At 35.8% G+C, this 24,689-nt stretch overlaps 2 protein-coding genes across 2 annotated transcripts; both read right to left on the bottom strand.

Annotated features, from left to right (window-relative positions):
* Positions 1 to 2,248: 2,248 nt before the first annotated feature.
* On the bottom strand, positions 2,249 to 3,291 carry LOC101890327 (antigen 5 like allergen Cul n 1-like). Its single transcript, XM_005185981.4, has 3 exons — positions 3,079 to 3,291; positions 2,627 to 3,021; positions 2,249 to 2,565 (listed from the first exon to the last, which is right to left on the bottom strand). The coding sequence occupies exons 1-3, from the start codon at positions 3,202 to 3,204 to the stop codon at positions 2,310 to 2,312; spliced, it is 777 nt and encodes a 258-aa protein (XP_005186038.2). The 5' UTR covers positions 3,205 to 3,291; the 3' UTR covers positions 2,249 to 2,309.
* A 10,448-nt stretch (positions 3,292 to 13,739) lies between these two features.
* LOC101890284 (antigen 5 like allergen Cul n 1-like) lies at positions 13,740 to 14,642 on the bottom strand. The gene is made up of 3 exons (XM_011297594.2): positions 14,517 to 14,642; positions 14,059 to 14,453; positions 13,740 to 13,992 (listed from the first exon to the last, which is right to left on the bottom strand). The coding sequence occupies exons 1-3, from the start codon at positions 14,640 to 14,642 to the stop codon at positions 13,740 to 13,742; spliced, it is 774 nt and encodes a 257-aa protein (XP_011295896.2).
* Positions 14,643 to 24,689: the final 10,047 nt, after the last annotated feature.

The following is a 24,689-nucleotide window of genomic DNA, read 5'->3' as shown; positions in this document are numbered from 1 at the left end:
ATTTAGTATTTTTGTACAATAATTGTACACATTTCTAAAACCACCTCCATATCTCAATTCCAGATACCAATAGCGACCTTAATATAAAATTTGAGGATTCCAGCCCTATTCCTTCAAATAATGTCAAATTTAGTACCATTTAGCAATTTCCGTACAAATATAAGAAGCATTTCCGAACCTCCTCAATATCTCAATTCCAGATACCAATAGAGACCTAAATATGAAATTTTAGAATTCCAGCCTTGTCCCTTCATCCAATACCAAATTTAGTACCATTCAGTACTTTTCGTACAATTATAATTCATTTCCAAAACCGCCTCCTTATCTCAATTCCAGATACCAACGGAGACCTCAATATCAAATTGGAGGATTCCAGCCTTGTCCCTTCACCCAATGCCAAATTTAGTACCATTTAGTAATTTTCGTACAAATATAAGACGCATTTCTAAGCCTCCTCCATATCTCAATTCCAGATACCAACGGAGACCTCAATATCAAATTTGAGGATTCCATCCTTGTCCCTTCACCCAATACCAAATTTAGTACCATTTAGTATTTTTCGTACAATAATTGTACACATTTCTAAAACCACCTCCATATCTCAATTCCAGATACCAATAGAGACCTTAATATAAAATTTGAGGATTCCAGCCCTATCCCTTCAAATAATGTCAAATTTAGTACCATTTAGCAATTTCCGTACAAATATAAGAAGCATTTCCAAACCTCCTCAATATCTCAATTCCAAATACCAATAGAGACCTCAATATGAAATTTTAGAATTCCAGCCTTGTCCCTTCATCCAATACCAAATTTAGTACCATTCAGTACTTTTCGTACAATTATAATTCATTTCCAAAACCGCCTCCTTATCTCAATTCCAGATACCAACGGAGACCTCAATATCAAATTGGAGGATTCCAGCCTTGTCCTTTCACCCAATGCCAAATTTAGTACCATTCAGTACTCTTCGTACAATTATAGTACACTTTTCCAAGACCACTGCCAAATCTCAATTCCAGATACCAACGGCTACCTCAATATGAAATTTTAGAATTCCAGCCTTGTCCCCTCATCCAATATCAAATTTAGTACCATTCAGTACTTTTCGTACAATTATAATTCATTTCCAAAACCGCCTCCTTATCTCAATTCCAAATACCAACAGAGATCTCAATATCAAATTTGAGAATTTCAGCCTTATCCCTTCACTTAATACCGAATTTAGTACCATTTAGTACTATTCGTACAATAATTGTACACATTTCTAAAACCACCTCCATATCTCAATTCCAGATACCAATAGAGACCTCAATATAAAATTTGAGGATTCCAGCCCTATCCCTTCAAATAATGTCAAATTTAGTACCATTTAGTAATTTTCGTACAAATATAAGACGCATTTCAAAATCTCCTCCATATCTCAACTCCAGATACCAATATGAAATTTTAGAATTCCAGCCTTGTCCCTTCATCCAATACCAAATTTAGTACCATTCAGTACTTTTCGTACAATTACAATTAATTTCCAAGACCGCCTTCGATTCCAGATACCAACGGAGACCTCAATATCAAATTGGAGGATTCCAGCCTTGTCCCTTCACCCAATACCAAATTTAGTACCATTCAGTACTCTTCGTACAATTAAAGTACACATTTCCAAAACCACCGCCAAATCTCAATTCCAGATACCAACGGCTACCTCAATATCAAATTTGAGGATTCCAGCCTTGTCCCTTTACCCAATACCAAATTTAGTACCATTCAGTACTTTTCGTATAATTATAATTCATTTTCAAAACCGCCTCCATATCTCAATCCCAGACCAACAGAGACATAAATATCAAATTTGAGAATTATAGCCCCATCCCTTCACTTAATACCGAATTTAGTACCATTTAGTACTATTCGTACAAATGTAGGACACATTTCCAAATCACCGCCAAATCCCAAACACATCATACCACCAGTAATCTAAATATCAAATTTCTGAATTTTATCTTTATCTCTTCACCCAATACCAAATATAGTACCATTCAGTACTTTTCGTACAATTATAGTACACATTTTCCAAACCACCTTCATATATCTAGGCTACACATGAACAGCAACTCTAATACAAAATTTCAGATTTCAAACACTATTTGTTCACCCAATACCAAATTGTACGAAATATAGTACTATTTTGTACTATTTGAAAATCGGCATATAAAACCCTTCAATGTTCAAAATCGAAGAATATCAGAAATTCTGCTTTTGAACAATTTTTTTATTTCAATTAAAATTTTTCAAAATTTCACAAAAAATTTTCAAAACCATTTGTTGACTGCATATTCTTCAGCTGTTGAGCACAAATTCGGATACGAAGGATTGGCGCCGGTGGTGCAGGATTCAGCTGCCTTATCGCAACGTTCATAAATGGGGAAGTTAATCATGTTCGTTGTGGCATAATTGCAGGTCACCAAATAAGCTTTATACGTTTCACCTTCAACCGAATAAGTGGCAGCGGCGCAGCCAACGCGAACATTACGATCAGCCACCATGACGGTGAAATGACCAATGGCTCTAAAAATACAAAACAATGAAGGTAAGTCAGAATTATCCACCTACCTTTTTAAAAACTCACGGTCCCGTATAATTCTTGGGATATTTAATGATGTAATCCATTTTACTATCGGCCACCTCACTGTACCAGAAGTCCACGGCCTTTTCCAGGAGGCTTGCATCGTTAGCTGCACCATGATAACCCAACCAGGCAATATTCTGACCGGAATATTTGAAATCATCAGTGTTGCGACATCGGTCATGTTTCATATCGCACTGCAGGACATTTAGGGCAGCCAATAGCGACAATTCATCGTCCCATTGGATGGTAGCCATACGACAAGCAGGCTCATGTTTCTCCTCCTCACCACCGGCAATTAGATTACGTTTGGCATTGTGGGCATTGACTAAGACCTCCTTCAATTGATCATCAATTTCGACTAATTTGGCATCGGAGGGACAGACTTCAGATAATTCCTGAAATAAAATTTAAGTTTTATTAAAGAAGGCTTAGGTATGACTATTAAGACTTACTCCATCGTGGCCACAGGCAATGTGATTAACGCCCTCCTTGCACAGCGAAGGAGAACAATAATCGGTGGCCTTGGCCAAAGCCAGGGATGCCAATAAAATTCCAGAGAACAATGAAAACTGGACCATATTTCTTTACTTCTACTTCTTCCTAATGTCCTAGTTGGGTTCTATAGTTGAAGCGTGGGCTAAACAACTGATGCCTACCTTCGCATCGGGGTGCATCTTTATACAGAATTTTGTGCAAACATAGAAATTATTACACAACGCCGAGGAGCAGCAGATATGAAGTACATCGGACGGGTTATGAATATCAAATAGGTTTTCACTTTTAATTTCTTTATTTTGAATTCGAACAAATAGTACAAGTGAATTCAGTTCAGACACTATTGTTTCCAGGCGTACATATCTATTTACATTAAATGTCTGTTGTAAAAAATAGAATTCGCCCACCACTGAGTCTGCCGTTAGAAGTGAATATACATACTAACAGTATGTAAGTACTTTCGATTATAGGTGGATTACTATTTATGAGTAATACGTGCGATAATATTGGAACTGCAGTTGTACCTCATCGAAATAACGGGTTTGCATCCTTTGCCTCAGGACATTTGGAGTTGATATAGCGGTGTCCGTCTGTCTGTCTGTCTCTCTGGCTGGTGCTCACGACCATTCTCGAAGGGAGTATCCGATATGGCCCAAACTTGATACGTCGTAAAATTATTATCAAACATAGATTGAGTTCGCAAATGAGTAAAATGGGTTTACTCCAAACTCCCCCACAAAAGATCAACTTTTTCACAGAAAATAAATTAGCTCAGAGAAAGAGGAAGCTTCTTACGATTTTGCTAAATTTTTGGCCAACTCCATCAAGTACCTTTCCCAAAATGGTTCAATATTTTGAGTAATCATAACACTTAATTAAGCGTATATCAATATTTTTATCAGCACACTAACTTGTGTGAAGATGGTATATGGGAACACCTCCTTCTTGTAACTCTTCCACAAATGGGGAAATATTTTCAATGATTGTTACCCTCAATGTTTCACTCAACCCGAGGTCTGATGTGAATATGGGATTATTCGAACCAATACTTCTGTTGAAAGTTGTAGTTTTTCAAAATTTTGTACTCCAATGGGGAAAGAACTAAAGGTCAAAATTTTGAATAATTATAACTCTCATAAAATGTTAAATTATAATTCGACGTTTCTTCTAGCTTCGCTCAAGGCAATGTATTTACCTACATTAGAGCTAGTCGTTAAATCCTATCCCATGATCCCCTACAAGGGGTCAAAATTTTGACTAATTATAACTCTCATCAACGATTCTCAATATTTTTTTTCAACATTAAATCTAGTGTATATATGGAATATGTCGGCCTACTCTTTTTGGTGCCATCAGAATTGGATCAGATGCGACACGAAAAAGATTGACTCACTCACTCGGACTTTCATTGTCCGATTTTGTGTGAAAGTTCCTCACATTCGTAATATGCACTCCACAATAATGATATTTGATACCAGATATCAGATGTAGCCCAGAAATACCTCTGCCAAATTTTATCAAAATCGGTTCAGATTTGAATATAGCTCCCATATATTTCTTCAGCCGATTTCAGGTTGAAAATTAAATTTGTCTCCGTCAAATTTAGTGAAAATCGATTTTGCCTCCCATATATTAGTATCCTCTGCTCTAAAGCGAAATGTAGATAGGTGGTGTTTAAGTTGGCCTTCAACTTCCCGAGTCCGGTGAATCACGGATGCTGATTGACACCACGGGCATCTCCTCGGCGGAGACCGTAGAGCGCAGATGCCACTGGGCGGTGGTTGTTGGTTAGCTCACTTTGATGCATACGATACTCTGCTCTCATTGCAAACAATTGTAGATGTAGTAGTAGGCATCGATAAAGATCCTCGGCGATCGCCGCGATCCTCTGTGATTGCATGAACCTCGGCGTTCAATTGTCGATCAGTAGTTGGAGAGTACACTTCTCGCACGCTAACCGATTCTAACCCGTCCTCTGACGCCAGCCCAAATTACTAAGGTAATTTTGTTGTTGTATACGAAAAGACAAATCCACCAATAAAGCTATGAAACTATTTGGAATTATTTATTAATAATCTCTTGTGCTTCAATTCTTTTCACCATCACCATACTCTCGAAACGCACCTTTACCCATTCCCCCACTCCCCTGAGTTAAACAGGTGGTATAATTTACTTGAAATTAATTCTTTTCTTACGGGAGCTCTATTAAATATGCATAGTGGTGTAGGGTATCGTATATTCGGCCCCTACTTTTGACTTTCCATAGAAAATTATCCTTATCGGCCTACATTTAGGTATGGCTTTCATATATTTGTATATTTCGAGTTTCGATATTCGATAAAGCATGCCTCAATTTTCAATTAACAATTTCCGACCAAATCAACTGTAATTTGGCATTTAGATTTTGCCTCCATTTGGTATAGTCCTGTATTTCGTGGTACCTCAGGAATTTCTGCATCAATTATTTTTCTGCCTTAAATATAAAATTTGGAATTTGGCCATTAAGGCATGTAGCCGATGATTTTTGTACATATTTACTTATGTCTGGTTGCTAGGTACATATAGTGTTCATAACAAAGATGTGAACAACTTTGTAATACTTTAGGTATATTTACACAATTGGTGCTTCTGGCTACTTTTAATAGTAGTCTTTTACAAGTATAATATAATGGAATCGTGTAATCAATTATGGTTTTTTAATAATAACGCTTGAATGGTTTGCAAGATATACATACAGTCTACTTTGTATTAAAGTGTGTCTGCAAGAGTTGCCATAAGCTATTACAATATTTAAATGCGAAACTTAAAAAAAAATCTGTTTATAATGTAGCTAAAATCATCAAAATACCGAATATAGGGAGGTACCATGAGGATTATAAAACGTGGACCAGCACAGAAAAATTTCTATTTCTATTTAATTCCGGTAAATAATGTCTCTTAAGTCATCAAAATACCGAATATCAGGGGTACCGTTATATGGGGGCTATACGAAGACGTGGACCAGCCCATTATCAATACCAAAAGTCCTGCAGACATAATATATAATAATATAATACATTTGAGTAAATTTTCCACAGACGGACAGACGGGTAGACAGATAGACGGACAGACATTGCTAAATCGACATGATCAAGAATATAATATAATAATAAGTTTAAAAAAATTGGTTGAAAAATGTAGCTGAAATCATTAACATACCGAATATCTGGAGATACCGTTATGTGGGGGCTACACGAAGACATAAATTTGAATTTTATGTTAAAGAAAGGAAGCAGTTCCCACGGAGAACTCCAAATTTCGAATTTTGAAATAGTTCTGGTGAAGAGTCTGGCTAACATCGTCAAAATACCGAATATCTTAGTGTCGATTATAGGGGCCTACACGAAACCGTGCAAGTCTACAGCCAATTATCTGCCAGGGAAGATGGAGCCTATTACGAAATACAAATACCAAATTTAATAAAATTCTGTTGAAAAATGGGGTTAAAGTCATTAACAAACCTATACATAATATTGGTAGGTACAGTTTGGGAGCCCTAAGAAGATGATGATCTATACAGGGTGAGATAAAAAGACTGCAACCAATTTCAGACTGCTGTCATTTCTAGGCCACTCGACCGACAGCTGTTAAAATTATTCCAGCGACAGCTCATCATATTGTTTACAAGCGTACAAAAGCATTTTGGTGAGAATTTTCCAGAAAAAAAGTTATTCGTGATGAAATTCCAGCGTGATAGTGTGATTTCTTTATATGTGGCTGGAAGACCAGAATTGGCTATCGTTAGAGCACTCCAGCTTTTAAATGTGAATAAACCGTTTGTGTCTTGTACCATCGCTCGTTACCATGATACTGGTAGCGTAGCCTGACGTCAAAGAAATGGACGGAAGAAAACAGCAACATCAGCAGAAATGGTTCGAAGAGTAAAGAAACGACTTGATCGAAACCCGCGTCACAGTGGCCGAAAAATGGCTCGTTAGCTGAACATATCGTAATATTCCATTGCGAAAATATTGAAAAATGAGCTCGGGGTTAAGCCATGGAAATTCCAAAAAGTGCAAGAACTTACACCGCAACAGAAAGAAAATAGACTCAAAAGAGGAAAAGAAAGTGGTGAACTTCCGAATTTGGTTTTCTCCGATGAGAAAAATTGTCGTTGTCCAGCAGTTTGTAAATAAACAACGTGAAAATTCGCACCTTCGGTTGGTCACCAGAACTCAAGTGCCGACCGTGGTGATGGTGTGGGCCACCATAACAGCCGATGGTCGCTCTCCGCTCGTATTAATCGACCGTGGCATCAGAATAAATGACGCAAAAATATTCTGGAGGGTGTATTAAAGCCTTGGGTACGCAAACTCTTTGTCCGCAGACCTTGGGCATTCCAACAGAACTCAGCAACATCTTCCTCAGCACGCGCCACCCAAGGATGTTTATAAAATGAGGTTTCTCGCTTCATTTCCAGTCCACAATGGTCACCAAAATCTCCAATCCGTTGGATACCAATCCTATTTTTCTGGAGTATTTTGGAAAGCAAGGTTGGCAATGGCCGTTTGAAGGCCACAATTCGTGCCAAAGGTGACCAATTGATGTTTATATAATGAGGTTTCTCGCTTCATTTCCAGCCCACAACCAATTCGAACAAATCTAAACTTATTCTAAAATTTGATGCTATTTCCGACATTTTTTGCTTTCATTCAATAAAATTAAAAATTATGGCGTTTGACTTTGTTGCAGTTTTTTATCTCACCCTGTATATGCAATTTTCTTTCATTGGCGGTAGTACCCATTACAAACTCCAAATATCAAATTAAAAACAAACCAGTAAGGAAAGCTCAAAAGTCGGGCGGGGCCGACTATATGATACCCTACACCACTATGCATATTTAGTCGAGCTCTCGTAAAAAGGTTTATATAGGGCATTTCAGAGCTCTATGAGATATTTGGTACAAAATCAAAATCTATCTAATTCTATCGTGCATTTTACGAACTATAGCTATCTCTGAACCGGGTTTCTCCAAATTTGACGTATTAGCTTCTAGACTGAATTCGGTCTTATGTACGAAAATTCATGCCATTTGGGCTTATATTGGCCATTTGATGCACAATTAACACGAAATCGGATGAAGATATATATGGGAGCTATAGCTATATCTGAACCGATTTTTACTAAAATTGGTGTATTTGCTTCTAAGCTTATTTCGGTCGGATTTACCAAAATTGATGCTATTACGGCCATTTGGTGGTCAATCACCCGAAATCGGATGAAGATATATATGGGAGCTATATCCAAATCTGAACCGATTTCGATAAAATTTAAAACAGCTATTTCAGTGCTCCATCTAATACCTGACACCAAGTATCACGGTTGTGGAGTGCATATTAGGAAGGTGAGGGACTTAAAGATCAAATCAGATGAAAGATATATATGGGAGCTATAGCTATATCTGAACCGATTTTCTCCAAATTTGAAATACTTGCTTCTAGGCCGAACTCGGTTGGGTGTGCCAAAATTCAGGTAATTTGGGCTGATAGTGGGCATTTGGTGCACATTTAACCCGAAATCGGATGAAGATATATATGGGAGCTATATCCAAATCTGAACCGATTTCGATAAAATTACAAACAGCTATTTCTGGGCTGTATCTTATATCTGGTACCAAATATCATTCTTGTGGAGTGCATATTACGAATGTGAGAGGCTTAAACACCAAATCGGATAAAACATATATATGGGAGCTATAGCTGTTTCTGAACCGATTTTCTCCAAATTTGTTGTATTTGCTTTTAGGCTAATCTAGGTCACATGTGCCAAAATTCGGGCCATTTGGGCTGATATTGGCCATTTGGTGGTCAATTAACCCGAAATCGGATGAAGATATATATGGGAGCTATATCCAAATCTGAACCGATTTCGATAAAATTTAAAACAGCTATTTCTGTGCTCCATCTAATACCTGGTACCAAATATCACGGTTGTGGAGTGCATAGTAGGAATGTGAGGGACTTAAAGATCAAATCGGATGAAAGATATATATGGGAGCTATAGCTATATCTGAACCGATTTTCTCCAAATTTGATATACTTGCTTCTAGGCTGAACTCGGTTGGGTGTGCCAAAATTCAGGTAATTTGGACTGATAGTGGACATTTGGTGCACATTTAACCCGAAATTGGATGAAGATATATATGGGAGCTGTATCTAAATTTGATCCGTTTCTCACCAATTTCAATAGGGTTCGTCCTTGGGCCAAAGAAATATTGTTTGGAAAATTTCATCTCAATCGGATAATAAATGCGACCTGCATTTTGTTCACAAGAATACATGGACAGACGGACGGACGGACTCACATGCATAAATCGACTCAGAAAGTGATTCTATGAAGGTTCTCAAAAGTAACTATGGGTCTATCTCGTTTCCTTCTCCATGTTACAAACAAATGCACAAAGACATAATACCCTTACCACTATGTGGTGTAGGGTATAAAAATACCGAATATCTAAAGGTACACTTATATGAGGTCTATACCAAAATTTGAACCCATGTGTACAGTTCTCTACAAGGATGTTTCCAACATATCAGGAGCACATACCTCGAATTTGTAGCAATTACAGCAAATTCGGGTTAATATTGTGACTAAAACACACAAAAAAATACTTTAAATCAGCCGGTACCGTCATATGGGGCCTATATATAAGGACCTATGTAGCCCATTTTCAATACCAACAAGTAAAAAAAAAACATTAAGTTCGGCCGGGCCAAACTTTATTACCCACATATACCAATTTTTACACATATTCATGGGAAAATGTGCCAAAAAGCATCAAAATACCGAATATCGGGAAATACGGCTATATGGGGCTATACAAAAACGTGGACCTATACATACAGTGTTTCGCCAAAAGAGCTAGAATCTATTAAGACCAACAAATATCAATTTCTAGACAAATCCGCGAAGAAATGTGGCAAGAACCATTAATACGCCGAATATCGGGAGGTACCGTTATATGGGGGCTATACCAAATCGTGGACTCATATATGCAATGTTTCGCCACCGGAGCTAGAACCCATTATGACCAATAAATACCAATTTTTAGACATATCCTTGAAAAAATGTGGCGAAAATAATCAAAATACCGAATATCGGGAGGTACCTTTATATGGAGGCTATACCAAAGCGTGAACCTATACATACATCAAATAATGTGGGCTGTATCGTGATTTCAACAGACAGACAGACGGACATCGTTAAATCGACTTAGAATTTATGCTGATTATGAATATATATACTTTATGGGGTCTACGACGAATATTTAAGGATGTTACAAACGGAATGAGAAAGTTAAGATACCCCTCTTTCCAAGGTGGAGGTTATAAAAATACTGCAGGTATAGAACATATCTGAGTAAAATGTCATCAACCAACTTCTTTTTGTTCGGAAGCTAAAGTGATTTCCATAGACAGACAGGTGGACAGACATCGCTATGTAGGTCCACATCTTCGTATAGGTACCTCCCTATATTCGGTTTTTATACCCTACACCACAAGGTGGTCAGGGTATTATGTCTTTGTGCATTTGTTTGTAACAGGCAAAAGGAAACGAGATAGACCCATAGTTCCTTTTGATGATCTGCATAGAATCACTTTCTGAGTTGATTTATGCATGTCAGTGCGTCTGTCCGTCCGTCCGTCTGTTCATGTAATCTTGTGAACAAAATGCAGGTCGCATTTATTATCCGATTGAGATGAAATTTTGCAAACAACATTTGTTTGGCCCAAGGACGAACCCTATTGAAATTGGAGATTATCGGTAAAAATTTAGATATAGCTCCCATATATATCTTCGTCCGATTTGCCTTTTATTGTGCACCAAACGTGTAATATCAGCCCGAATAGTATGGAATTTTGCACATACAACCAAATTAGGCCTGAAAATAAGTATGCTAAATTTTATCGAAATCGGATCAGATATAGATATGGCTCCCATATATATTGTTCATCCGATTCGTTATTTTTGTCCGCAGCCGTAATATGCACTCTGTAACAACAATATTTGGGGAAATATATCAAATGCAGCTCAGAAATACCTTTGCTAAATTTTATCGAGATCGGTTCAGATTTGGATATAGCTCCCATATATAACTTCGTCCGATTTACCATTTATTGTGCACCAAACGTCTAATATTTGTCCAAATGGGATGGAATTTGGCACATACTACCGAATTGAATCTAGAAGGTAGTATGCCAAATTTGGTGAAGATCGGTTCAGATATAGTTATAGCTCCCATATATATTGTTTATCCGATTTATGGTATTTGTTACCCACAGCCGTAATATGCACTCCGTAACAACGATATTCAGGGAAATATATCAAATACAGCTCAGAAATATCTTTGCCAAATTTTATCGAGATCGGTTCCGTTTTGGATATAGTTATCGGATTTCAAATTATCCGATTTCAAATTAATTGTGCACCAAATGGGCAATACAATTCCGAATTTAAAAGATACAAATGCTTCGGCATATTTAGTCCTTTGAGCTTTAAATTATAATCATAGCGTGTATGATTGAACTCTCCCATAAAAACTTTTAATTGTTGTGCGGAGCTCTACTAAATAAGTAAAGTGGCGTAGGGTATTATAAAGTCGGCCCTGCCCGACTTTAAGACTTTCTTTACTGTTTTTATACCCTACACCACATAGTGGTAAGGGTATTATGTCTTTGTGCATTTGTTTGTAACATGGAGAAGGAAACGAGATAGACCCATAGTTACTTTTGAGAACCTTCATAGAATCACTTTCTGAGTCGATTTATGCATGTCAGTCCGTCTGTCCGTCCGTCCGTCTGTCCATGTATTCTTGTGAACAAAATGCAGGTCGCATTTATAATCCGATTGAGATGAAATTTTCCAAACAAAATTTTTTTGGCCCAAGGACGAACCCTATTGAAATTGGTGAGAATCGGATCAAATTTAGATATAGCTCCCATATATATCTTCATCCGATTTCGGGTTAAATGTGCACCAAATGTCCACTATCAGTCCAAATTACCTGAATTTTGGCACACCCAACCGAGTTCGGCCTAGAAGCAAGTATATCAAATTTGGAGAAAATCGGTACAGATATAGATATAGCAACCATATATATCTTTCATCCGATTTGATCTTTAAGTCCCTCACATTCCTACTATGCACTCCACAACCGTGATATTTGGTACCAGGTATTAGATGGAGCACAGAAATAGCTGTTTTAAATTTTATCGAAATCGGTTCAGATTTGGATATAGCTCCCATATATATCTTCATCCGATTTCGGGTTAATTGACCACCAAATGGCCAATATCAGCCCAAATGGCCCGAATTTTGGCACATGTAATCGAGATTAGCCTTAAAGCAAATACAACAAATTTGGATAAAATCGGTTCAGAAACAGCTATAGCTCCCATATACATGTTTTATCCGATTTGATCTTTAAGTCCCTCACATTCCTACTATGCACATCACAACCGTGATATTTGGTACCAGGTATTAGATGCAGCACAGAAATAGCTGTTTGTAATTTTATCGAAATCGGTTCAGATTTGGATATAGCTCCCATATATATCTTCATCCGATTTCGGGTTAATTGTGCACCAAATGGCCGATATAACTCCAAATGGACTGAATTTTAGTACATCGGACCAAATTCAGCCTAGAAGCAAGTATATAAAATTTAGTGAAAATCGGTTCAGATATAGATATAGCAACCATATATATGTTTCATCCGATTTAGTGTTTTAGTCCCTTACATTCGTAATATTCACTCCACGACCGTGATATTTGGTACCAGGTATTAGATGGAGCACAGGAATAGCTGTTTAAAATTTTATCGAAATCGGTTCAGATTTGGATATAGCTCCCATATATATCTTCATCCGATTCCGGGTGATTGACCACCAAATGGCCGTAATAGCATCAATTTTGGTAAATCCGACCGAAACCAGCTTAGAAGCAAGTACACCAATTTTAGTAAAAATCGGTTCAGATATAGCTATAGCTCCCATATATATCTTTCGTCCGATTTGGTCTTTAAGTCCCTCACATTCGTAATATGCACTCCACAGGAATGATATTTGGTACAGATATTAGATAAAGCCCAAAAATAGTTGATTTTAATTTTATTAAAATCTGTTCCGATTTGGATATGCCTCCCATATATATCTTCATCCGATTTCGTGTTAATTGTGCATCAAATGGCCAATATCAGCCCAAATGGCATGAATTTTCGTACATAAGACCGAATTCAGTCTAGAAGCTAATACGTCAAATTTGGAGAAACCCGGTTCAGAGATAGCTATAGTTCGTAAAATGCACGATAGAATTAGATAGATTTTGATTTTGTACCAAATATCTCATAGATCTCTGAAATGCCCTGTATAAACCTTTTTACGAGAGCTCTACTAAATATGCATAGTGGTGTAGGGTATCATATAGTCGGACCCGCCCGACTTTTGAGCTTTCCTTACTGTTTTTTTTTGGAAATTTGCAAATTCCCTTCATATAGTGGAGGGCATTCAAAGTTCGGAAATTACTGTCAACAATGTTTCTCTTTATTTATTTTTATTATTTTTTTACCAATTTGGACTTTCACCATTTGTTAACATTGTAAACTTCTTTGGGAGCGCATAAATTGGGATATTTGGAATTTTTACCGGCTTTACATTTTGCAGTTGCTCTCGCGCATCCAGTATAGATAGGACTCCCGATCATATTTGTCGTTGCATAATTGCAGGCCACTAAAAATGTTTTGTATTTAACGCCTTGAGTGGAATATGTGGAGGCAGCACAGCCCACGGCAATGTTGCGCTCGCCCATCAAGGCTGTAAAATGGCCGATGGCTCTAAGGGGAAAAAATTGGAATTTCTTTATGAAGAATTGGAAAAGTCAATAATTTTCCTTTACTTACGGTCCTTTATAGTTCGACGGATAAGATTGGATTTGGGTCCATTTGGTGTTTTTATATTCTGAGTACCAGGCGTTTATCGCTGCCTTTATTAGCTGTTGTTTATTCGGTGTTCCCGTATACGATCGCCAGGCCAAATTTTGTCCCGCAAATTTATATTTTTGTGTATTGCGACATTTATCATGTTCCATCTTACACTGACGAACATTGTACGAAGCTATTTTGGCTAATTCCGCATCCCATTTCATGGTGGCCATACGACAGGCTGGCTTAAACTTGGCAACCTTGCCACCAGCAATCAAGTTACGTTTATTATTATGTTGATTGACAATAAACTTTTGTAGATTCGGTCCAATTTGTACCATGGCAGCATCTTTCGAACAACTGGAATAAAATTTCTGAAAAAAGTGGGATTATTTATATTTCCGTTTTCTTTACAGAATTGTATTCAACTCTAATACCCCAGTATTGTTGCAGGCAATGTGTGTTTGACCTGTTGGACATAATCCCGATTTACAATAATTGGTGGCAGCTGTGCTCAGATATGCGGCTGTACAGAGTATTGAGATAAATAAATATTTTTTCATTTCTTTTTTTTTTCGAAAAATTTTCACTTCTACAGAACGTCTAAACTAGGTTACAGCTCAAATTTAATTGAATTTAAGAGATTTTAATTTATCATTTTTGTGTTTTTTAGAGTTTTTTTTTCCGTTTCGTACAGGAAATTATTTCCGCACAAGTTTTGTATTTTGTTTACATTAAAATTGGAAACGCAAATATTTGTTCTCAAATATTCTGTACACATGTTTCAGATTCATTTACGTTTTAAATCTTTATGAATGGTTTAAAATTTTTTAAAATGAATGTCAGTTCATCTGTCCGTCCGTCCATGTATTTTCGGCCAATATCACCAACTGGCCAATATCAATCCGAATGACCTGTATTTTGGCACATTCGAACGAATTCAGTCTAGAAGCAAATGCATCAAATTTCGAAAATCGTTTCAGATATAGTTATAATCCTCATATATATGCTTCATACGATTTCGTGTTTAGGTCCCACACATTCGTAATATGCGCTCTACAGCAATGATATTTGGTACCAGATATATTATAAAGCTTAGAACTACCTCTGTCAAATTTTATAGAGATCGGTTCAGATTTGAATGTAGCTCCCACATTTATTTTTATTCAATTTCAGGATTACTGTGCACTAAATGGCTAATATCAGATAAAATGAGGTGAAATTTGTCAAGTAAGACCGAATTCCGCCTAAAACCAAGTACTTCAAATTTGGAGAATATTGGTTTAGATTAGCTTTATATATCTAAACCGATATTCTATATGTATATTGTCCATCCAATTTTTTATTTTAGTTACCTACAGCCGTAATATGGACTCCACAACAACGATATTCGGGAAAAGATATCAAATACAGCTTAGAAATATATATGACACATTTTATCAAGATTGGTTTAGATTTAGATATAGCTTCCGTATATGTCTTTATCCGTTTCACGGTTATTGTTCACCATATATGTCATATCAGCCCAAATCAGATAGATTTTTTCATATACAACCGAATTTTTCCATTTATTGGAATTCGACTCCGATATATAGTTATTAATATAATACTTCTCAAAGTGATGTTATTTAGTATGAGAGGTAAAAACGCCTCCGCCAAATTTAGTAATAATCGATTCAGAATTAGTTCCATTTGAAATCAAATTATAACTGCTCTAAAATAGGGTTCATGGTTTGATGATCTACTTCACATAAATTCCCAATATAAACTTTTTTATGTGTTTGTTTCTCTTTCGATTTAGTATATGCATATGTAACGGGATCAGTACTATATTCGTATAGTGGTTTAGGGTATCATAAAGTCGGCCATGCCCGAATATTTATTCTTTCCTGAAGATTAATAGAAATGTGTTTATCTGACATCTAAAAATAATTTATTTAAACAAATGTTACCAAATTTAACCATAGTGAGGAAGGTGAATATGTTTATAAAGTACGTCAAAGTTTACGCTACAGTCTCAGCAAAATCTCTTTAAAATTCTGTCAAACTTTTCAAACATACGTTTGAATTGGCAAACAAATACGACATCGTTTATGTACTCAAAATTATTTTTTTAATTAGCAAAATGTTTTTACAAATAATTTTTTCACCACTTCATAACATGGTTGTTGCATTGGATGTTAATTTTAGCTAAGACACTAAATGGAAAAATATAATTATAGTTCATAGTGTTATTATTAGATGGCGCTTTGAGACGTTATTCGCTCCACATTCAATTCGCTTTAACGTAAAACATTAGTTGGACACATGAAATTGAAGTGATGAAAAACTATTTCATATTAATATATTTATTTTTATTTATTTAGTTTTAAATTATTTATTTACGTTTCTTGGTAAATATTTTTAATTTTTGTTTTAGTTTGTTTAACCTTCCAATCTCTATTGGGGGCTAATGAGCCTCCAACTGAGATGCATTCTCTTTTATGTGATTAAATCTCATGTTCAATTGTATATCTTCGAACTTCAAACATTTGACAAAAATTGTTATAATCAAAAAAAAAAAAAAAAAAAAAAAAACGTTTCTCCATGTCTAGTTGACTATTTATTCTTAGTTTGGTAGTGGGTAACGCTATTACCTAGGGCATTAACATGCCTATGCATACCCAGTGAAAACAATACTTACATAATTCTAAATTATATTATTATTATTCTAGTCCCTCACTTTCGTAATAGGCACTCTACAGGAATTGTAACGATAGAACTTGGAATTGTAAAAAATAACGCAAAAAATTAAATTTTAATCAAAAATTTTTTTTATTCGAAAGATCAATACGTGACATTACCATTTGAAAATGATTTCGGGCATATGGGCGGTGCCTGTTGGCTGTTCTTGACGAAGTGCATTCTGGACGTCCAATTTTTGGCCACTTTTTCGAGCACTGCTGGCCGTATGTCACGAATAACACGAACAATGCTGGCCTCCAAGGCGTCAATTGTTGCTGGTTTATCAGCATAAACCAGTGACTTCACGTAGCCCCACAGGAAATAATCGAGAGGTGTCAAATCACACGACCTTGGAGGCCAATTGACAGGTCCACTTCTCGAAATCAACTTATCGCCAAATTCTGATTTCAATAAGTCGATGGTTCGTTCGTCGTATGGCACGTAGCGCCATCCTGTTGAAACCACATCTCCTCCGGATCAATGTCATCCATATTTTTAAACAAAAAATCATTGATCATGGTGCGGTAACGATCTCCATTGACCGTAACGCGAGCTCCGACCTCATTTTTGAAGAAATAAGGTCCGATGACGCCACCAGCGTGAAAACCGCACCATACGGTGCATTTTTCTGGATGTAATGGAGTCTGTAGGGTCTCTTGTGGATTGGTCTCACTCCATATGCGGCAATTTTGCTTATTAACACACCCGTTAAGCCAAAAATGCGCCTCATCGCAGAACACAATTTTGCGATAAAACAACGGGTCATTTGCCAACAGCTCTAGAGCCCAATCGGCGAAAGATTTTTTTTGAATTTTTTGTGTTACTTTTTACAATTTAAAGTTCTATCTAGCTTAAAAAACACCCTTTACAAGATTGCAGATAACAGATAAAGCTCAGAGAAACCTCTGTCAAATTTTATCGAGATCGGTTCAGCTATGGCTTCCATATACATCACCAACCATATACATAATATCAGCTCAAATTGGATGGATTTTGGCACATTTAACCGAATGTTTAAGTAACCATTTAAACTCGAATTTTCTGAAAATTGGCCGTATTTTCACAGTATGTAGGAAGCCTAGGATACTTCCCAATATTTATGGTTTTAGCTACATTTTTCAAAACAATTATATCAAATTTTTATTTGAAGTTCGTATTAGGTACCGTCTTCTCTGGTAGATAATCGACTATAAAGGTCCAAATTTTTTTTATAGCCACACATTTCACCGGAGATATTTCTTATTTGAAGTTTAGTGTTTCCAATGGATACTTCTTGTTTTATTTAATATTTTTCATGCCCAAATTTTCGTATTTTGGAAAGAGCGTATTTTTTTCCACATGTTAGTTCCATATATGAAATCACCACCCCACGGTTCAGGCATCATTGACACTAAGATATTTAAAACGAATCACCGGACCGTCCATGACCATGGGTAACTAATAAATCAACTGGGCATTCTTCAATCCGTAAACCGTGAATCTTTTAAATTAGAAATAAGTAATTTCAAATTTCAACAAAATTTTCCTTGTTATAACTGTAGTATTAAGTAAGTTTTAAAAAAAATAATTCAAATAAGGTGTGAGCATTTCGAACTTTTTCAAATTTCTAATTTTTACAGAAAAAAAATTGAAATGATAAACTATGCCTACAAATTGAGGGTGGTAAGTCTTTAAATTTTAATATAAAATAAAAATATTATGAAAAAAATAAAATATTATGGTTGTTACAAACAAATAAGTTATGTAAGCCCTTTGTTTGCCATGTTATCATTTAGGTCAAAACAATCTTGACAATCTATTGTTTTACTTTCCCACGATTATTTTATATTTTCTTCTGAAAAAAAAAAAATATATAATTAGTGAACGTCATTCAATGGAAGGTCAAAATAAAACAATTTGTGCCCGTTAATCGTCAAGTGTTACCATTAAATTATTTCGTAACTAGGGTTTTGGATTATTTATATTTCTCCAAAATTTGAAACAATTTATGGTTATTGTAATAACTTACCACTGTAATCTCAATGTTATAACTAAAAGGGTGTAAATCTTTTGGTATGAACAAAATATGGCTAAACTCTGCTTTTCAATAAATTAAGTTTAGTAGATGCAAAGGTTGGTTTACCTTCATTATTTGAAATTTTGGGTTATAAAAGCATTTGTAGTGGGATTCTCGATCTCACTTCTTGATTTACGCAGAAATATTGGTAAAACAAGTTAAAAAGTATCAGTCGGTATTGCCGACAGATATATACCCTCAGCCTATGTTCGATTAAATAATCGAAATATATTTGACTAGTGTTACAATTATTCAAAAGTTTGACCCTATATGGAGCCGGTTCCGAAGTAATGTGTCAATATTGTCCATTTCGAATCAGACCCAAAGAGAGGTACTTGATTGAGTGGACCGGTACTGTCAATTTTAGCACATGACCTAGCACTGATGCAAATATTAGGATTTGCAAAGTTCGAGCAAAATCGAATTATCGTTTCTCTTTCTGTGCAAAAAATATTTTCAGTCACCCGAAGGAGTGGACCGATACATTCCATTTGCACACCAGACCTTGTGCTAATAAAATTATTGCGATGTGTGACATTTAAAGACTATCGGACTCTTACATCACATTTTATAAGAGTTGTAATTATTCAAAATTTTGACCCTTTGTGGGGGAGGTCCCTGATGGAGTGGACCAATATTGTCCATTTTCTCACCTGACCTAGAACTGATGAAAATATTAGGATTTGCAAAGTCCGAGGAAAATCGGATTATACTTTCTCTTTCTGTGCAATAATTTTTTTTTTTTAATTTTTTAATTTTCTTTGAAAATTTTGACATTTTGTGTGGGAGGTACCAGAAGGAGTGGGCCGATATTGCCCATCTCCGAACACGCTCTAAGTTTGACAAAAATATTGCGATGTACTAAGTTTGGGTCAAATCGGATGTTCCCTTCGAGAGTTATCGTGCGCACCAGCCAGGCAGACAGACAGACAGATGGACGGACGGACATTGATAGATCGACTCCGACTCTGTAGCCATATGGCTGAGGGTATAATTAGAACGTAAAGTTATGAATGAAAGATCTATATTAAAGTTGACATTAGGAATTTGCGGGCGATGCCGACCCTACACCACTACGCGTATTTAATAGAGTTCGGAGACAACAAAATTTTATATTGGGAATTTATGTGAAGCAGATTATACCAACTATGAACCTTATTCGAATACGAATTATGCCTTATGAGCAGTCAAAATTTTGGAACTATGTCCAACTCTAAATCGATTTTCAACAAATTTAATTGAGACTTCTAGTACCAAGAAAACATTGCTGTATAGTGCATGATATGACTTCGATAAGGATTATATCAAATAATATTTATTTGAGCAATCGATTTACCGGACCGAGTTTCACCAAATGGTAAAATCCGGTTGAATATAAAACAAGTAAAATGACATTAAGTTCGGCCGGTCCAAACTTTTAATACCCTCCATCTTAGGGTAAAGGAAACATAAGAGCCCATTATGACCCACATATACCAATTTTTAGACATATTCCTGTGAAAATGTGCCAAAAATCATCAAAATACCGAATATTGGGAAATACGGTTATATGGGGCTATAAAAAAACGTGGACCTATACATACAGTGTTTCACCATAAGAGGTAGAACCTATTAAGACCAACAAATACCAATTTCTAGACAAATCCGCAAAGAAATGTGGCAAAAACAATTAAAATGCCGAATATCGGGAGGTACCGTTATATGGGATCTATACCAAATCATGGACCTATACATGCAATGTTTCACCAAAGGAGCTAGAACCCATTATGACCTACAAATACCAATTTTCAGACAATTCCGTGAAAAAATGTGGCAAAAATCATCAAAATACCGAATATCGGGAGGTACCGTTATATGGGGACTATATCAAAACGTGGACCTATACATGCAATGTTTTGCCACCGGAGCTGGAACCCATTATGACCTACAAATACCAATTTTCAGATAAATCCGTGAAAAAATGTGGCATAAATCATTAAAATACCGAATATCGGGAGGTACCGTTATATGGGGACTATACCAAAACGTGGACCGATTTAGAATTTTATGCTGATTATGAATATATATACTTTATGGGGTCTACGATGAATATTTAAGGATGTTACAAACGGAATGACAAAGTTAATATACCCTCCTTTCCAAGGTGGAGGGTATAGAAATCTATTCAATTTGGTCTGACATTACATATAAGATGAGCAATGACCATAAAGTCGGATGAAAATATATATCGAAGTTATATAACAATCTGAACCGATCTCGATAATATTTGGCAGAGGTATTTTCGAGCTGTACCTGATGTCCGGTATCAAATATACTTGGAGTGTGGAGTGCATATTACGCATGTGATGGACTTTAAGGCTAAATCGGATGAAACATATATATGGGAGCTATAGCTATATCTTAACCGATTTTCACCAAATTAGAAGTACTTGTTTCTAGAATGAATTCGGTCGGTTGTACCCAAAAATCAGGACTTTTGGACAAATATTGGCCATTTGTTACACAATTAACCCGAGATCGGTGGAAGATATATATGGGAGCTATATCCAAATTTGAACCGATCTTGAAAGAATTTGGCATAAGTATTTTCGAGCTCTATAAGTATTAAATATCATTGTTGTCGAATGCATATTCCGCATGTGTTAAAGCACTAAATTGGATGAAACATATATATGGGAGCTATAGCTATATCTTAACCGATTTTCTCCAAATTTGATGTACTTGCTTCTAGACTGAATTTAGTCGGATATGCAAAAAGACAGGTCATTTGGATTTACATTAGATATATCATTAACCGAAATCGGTTAATGATATATGGAAGCAATATCTAAATATGATCCTATTATCACCAGTTTCGATAGGGTTCGTCCTTGGTTCAAACAAATATTGTTCTCAATCGGATAATAAATGCGACCTGCAGTTTGTTCACGAGTCAGACGGTCAGACGGACGGACATGCATACATCGACTCACAATTTGATTCTATGCAGATCATCAAAAGTAACTATGGGTCTATCTCGTGTCCTTTTTACCAACAAAAGCACAAAGACATAACACCCTGACCACCTTGTGGTGTAGGGTATAAACATCGAATGCGATAAAAATATGAAAAAATTGAAAAAAAAAATATTTTTTTTGCGATTTTCTTCACTCTTCTGTTAAAAAAACCCGTCAAGCGGTTCCTGACTTATAAGCGGAATAACTAACATCAGTTGTACCTATTTCGCCAAATATTCAATATCTTTGCTATCAGCATCACTGTAATGGTCAGAAGTGACCTTCTAATGTATTTGTGATTTCGTCGGGATTAAAAATATTCACGGTTTAGTGGAGATTTTCGTTTATTTTTTACCTAAAAGTTATGGTTTATTTTAACCTATTTTTCGATGACCATCCGAATTTGTTGTCTTCTGTCCAGCCCTAAACCCTAAATCCATGCAAAATTCCATCTGTAGAGCAACAAAATCACAATCCAGATTTTTTCTGTTTTTGGTCCATTTCAACCTCTAAATATTTTGCGATCAGTTCCAAAAACAATAGGCTTCTATTCTGAACCTAACGCTACCTCCATTATCAATTTGGTGAGGATCGGATCGGAATTAACATGGACGGACATACATAGCTAAATCGACCCAGCTCGGCGAGATGGGAAGATCCATATATAGTTTCCTATGTGCAAACCATTATTGTTAAATAATTTTTGGCCAAACTTATAATACCCCCAACACATACATAGTGTTGCAGGGTATAATGAACCCAGCTATCTATTCCAGTTAAACAAACACTGAGAGGAAACATCACAATACCCTTCAAAAAAAAAAAAAAACACAAATGTTAATATTTAAATATTTTATTTTTATTTAATATCTACAATTAATTATAGTTAACAATAATATATTACATTATGAAAATATCCTACAGCTATATAAATAAATAACAAAGTAAATGTTAATAATAACATAATAACGATAACAGCTCATAAATAACAAAAATTAAACAAGAAAATGAAAACAATTAGTTGGTCGGTCAGTATTGTAAACTATCCATCCATACATACATACATATGTATGTACGAGCATTCGTGTGCATTTTAATGGTTACACACAAATATTGTCAATTATTTTTAAAATGTCATTTAACACAAACGGTGGGGAGTTTGGGATAGAAAGCATGAAGAAAGCTCAATGCGTTAAGTGATTAGAAATGTATCGTAATTTAAAAAATTGAAATGCTCATTAATATTTAGAGTTGGAATTTATATTTGAACTCGTAAAAAATATGTGGGTACACACATTCGCCGTTATTTCTGTTTTACTATTGGCTAATCGTATGATGTTCGTTTTTTTACTTAACCGATTTGCAATTTCCAAATCTTTGTTCCGAATATTAAACGCGAAACCGTATATATACTACGACTATAGTCGCCTCCCCCAGTCTCTATGCATATTTAGCAGAGATAATCGTAAGAATTTTCCAAAGTGTTATATGGAGATCACCAAATATAGCTATCGGTCCATTTCATCTCTCCTTCTTTATGTTACAAACAAATTCACAAAGAGATAATGCCCAGTCCATATCGGTGTACATATCGGAGAAAAGTTTGTATGATAACTGTGTAAAAATTCGATTCTTGGAAAAACTAGAAGATTCGTATATGAGAAAAATATATTTAGAAATCGCCTTACCATCTGGTTCTATGAAGATCTTAAAAAGATATATTCTGCGTGTTAACAATATAATACCAAAATGGGGCGTCTATTGATAACCCGAAACCAAGACCAAATTCGTTGGAAGATTTGGCAAAACCCTTTAAAACAATTGTCATTGAAACATTATTGCAACGGTAGCATTTTAGCTATGGATGATTCAATTAAAAAATCTGGTAAAAACTCGAAAACAAGATTAATTAATGTAGTACCGATTCCGAATTTCAAATACAAAATTTGAAATAATTCCGGTGAATAATGTCGCTAATATCATCAAAATACCGAATATAGGGAAGATATATGGGGGCTATACGAAGAACTGAACCTAAATATGTAATTTTCTGTCATGGACTGTAGTACACATTAGAAACGTCAAATACGAAATTTGAAACAATTTCGGTGAGTAATGTCGCTATCGTCAAAATACCGAAAATCTGAAGGCACCGTTATATGAGGTCTATACCATTTCCTGAACTGGAATCAAAATTTTTCGCAACGAGAGAACCCCAAATGTAAAGTTTCAGCTAATTTGGTTGGAAATTGTGGCAGAAACCTTCAAAATACCGAAAATCGGGAAGTACCTTTATATGGGGGCTATACCAATTGGTGGACCTGAAGCAAACATTTTTTGCAGAGAGATAACAGACCTACCGAGAACTCCAAATCAATCAAGTTTCATCTAATTTGGTTGGAAATTGTGTCAGAAACCTTCAAAATTCCGAAAATAACTCCTATAAAATGTTTACCCTTGTGGGGAATGTACCAGAAGGGGTAAGCGGATATATCCAATCCCCATACTTGATCTTGTGTTGGCACTTACGACCGAATTGAGTCTAGAAGGTAGTATGCCAAATTTGGTGAAGATCGGTTCAGATATAGCTATAGCTCCCATATATATTGTTCATCCGATTTGCCACGTTTGAAAAGAATCAGATGCTCATTTCGCTTTTATGAGCGTCATGGTTAACCCCTTTGTGGGAGTGTAGTAAAAATATTGAGATATATGAAAATTGAGGAGAATCTTTATAAGAGTGAAATTATTCAAAATTGTGACCCTTTGTGGGGCGAGCTACATGTTGGAGTGAGCCGATATTGTCCATTTTCGCACCTGACCTAGCACTGACA

Source organism: Musca domestica, unplaced genomic scaffold, assembly GCF_030504385.1.
Source record: "Musca domestica strain aabys unplaced genomic scaffold, Musca_domestica.polishedcontigs.V.1.1 137, whole genome shotgun sequence".
Taxonomy (NCBI): domain Eukaryota; kingdom Metazoa; phylum Arthropoda; class Insecta; order Diptera; family Muscidae; genus Musca; species Musca domestica.
The sequence above is the reverse complement of the archived record's forward strand: the minus strand, read 5'-3'. Positions and strand labels throughout refer to the sequence as shown.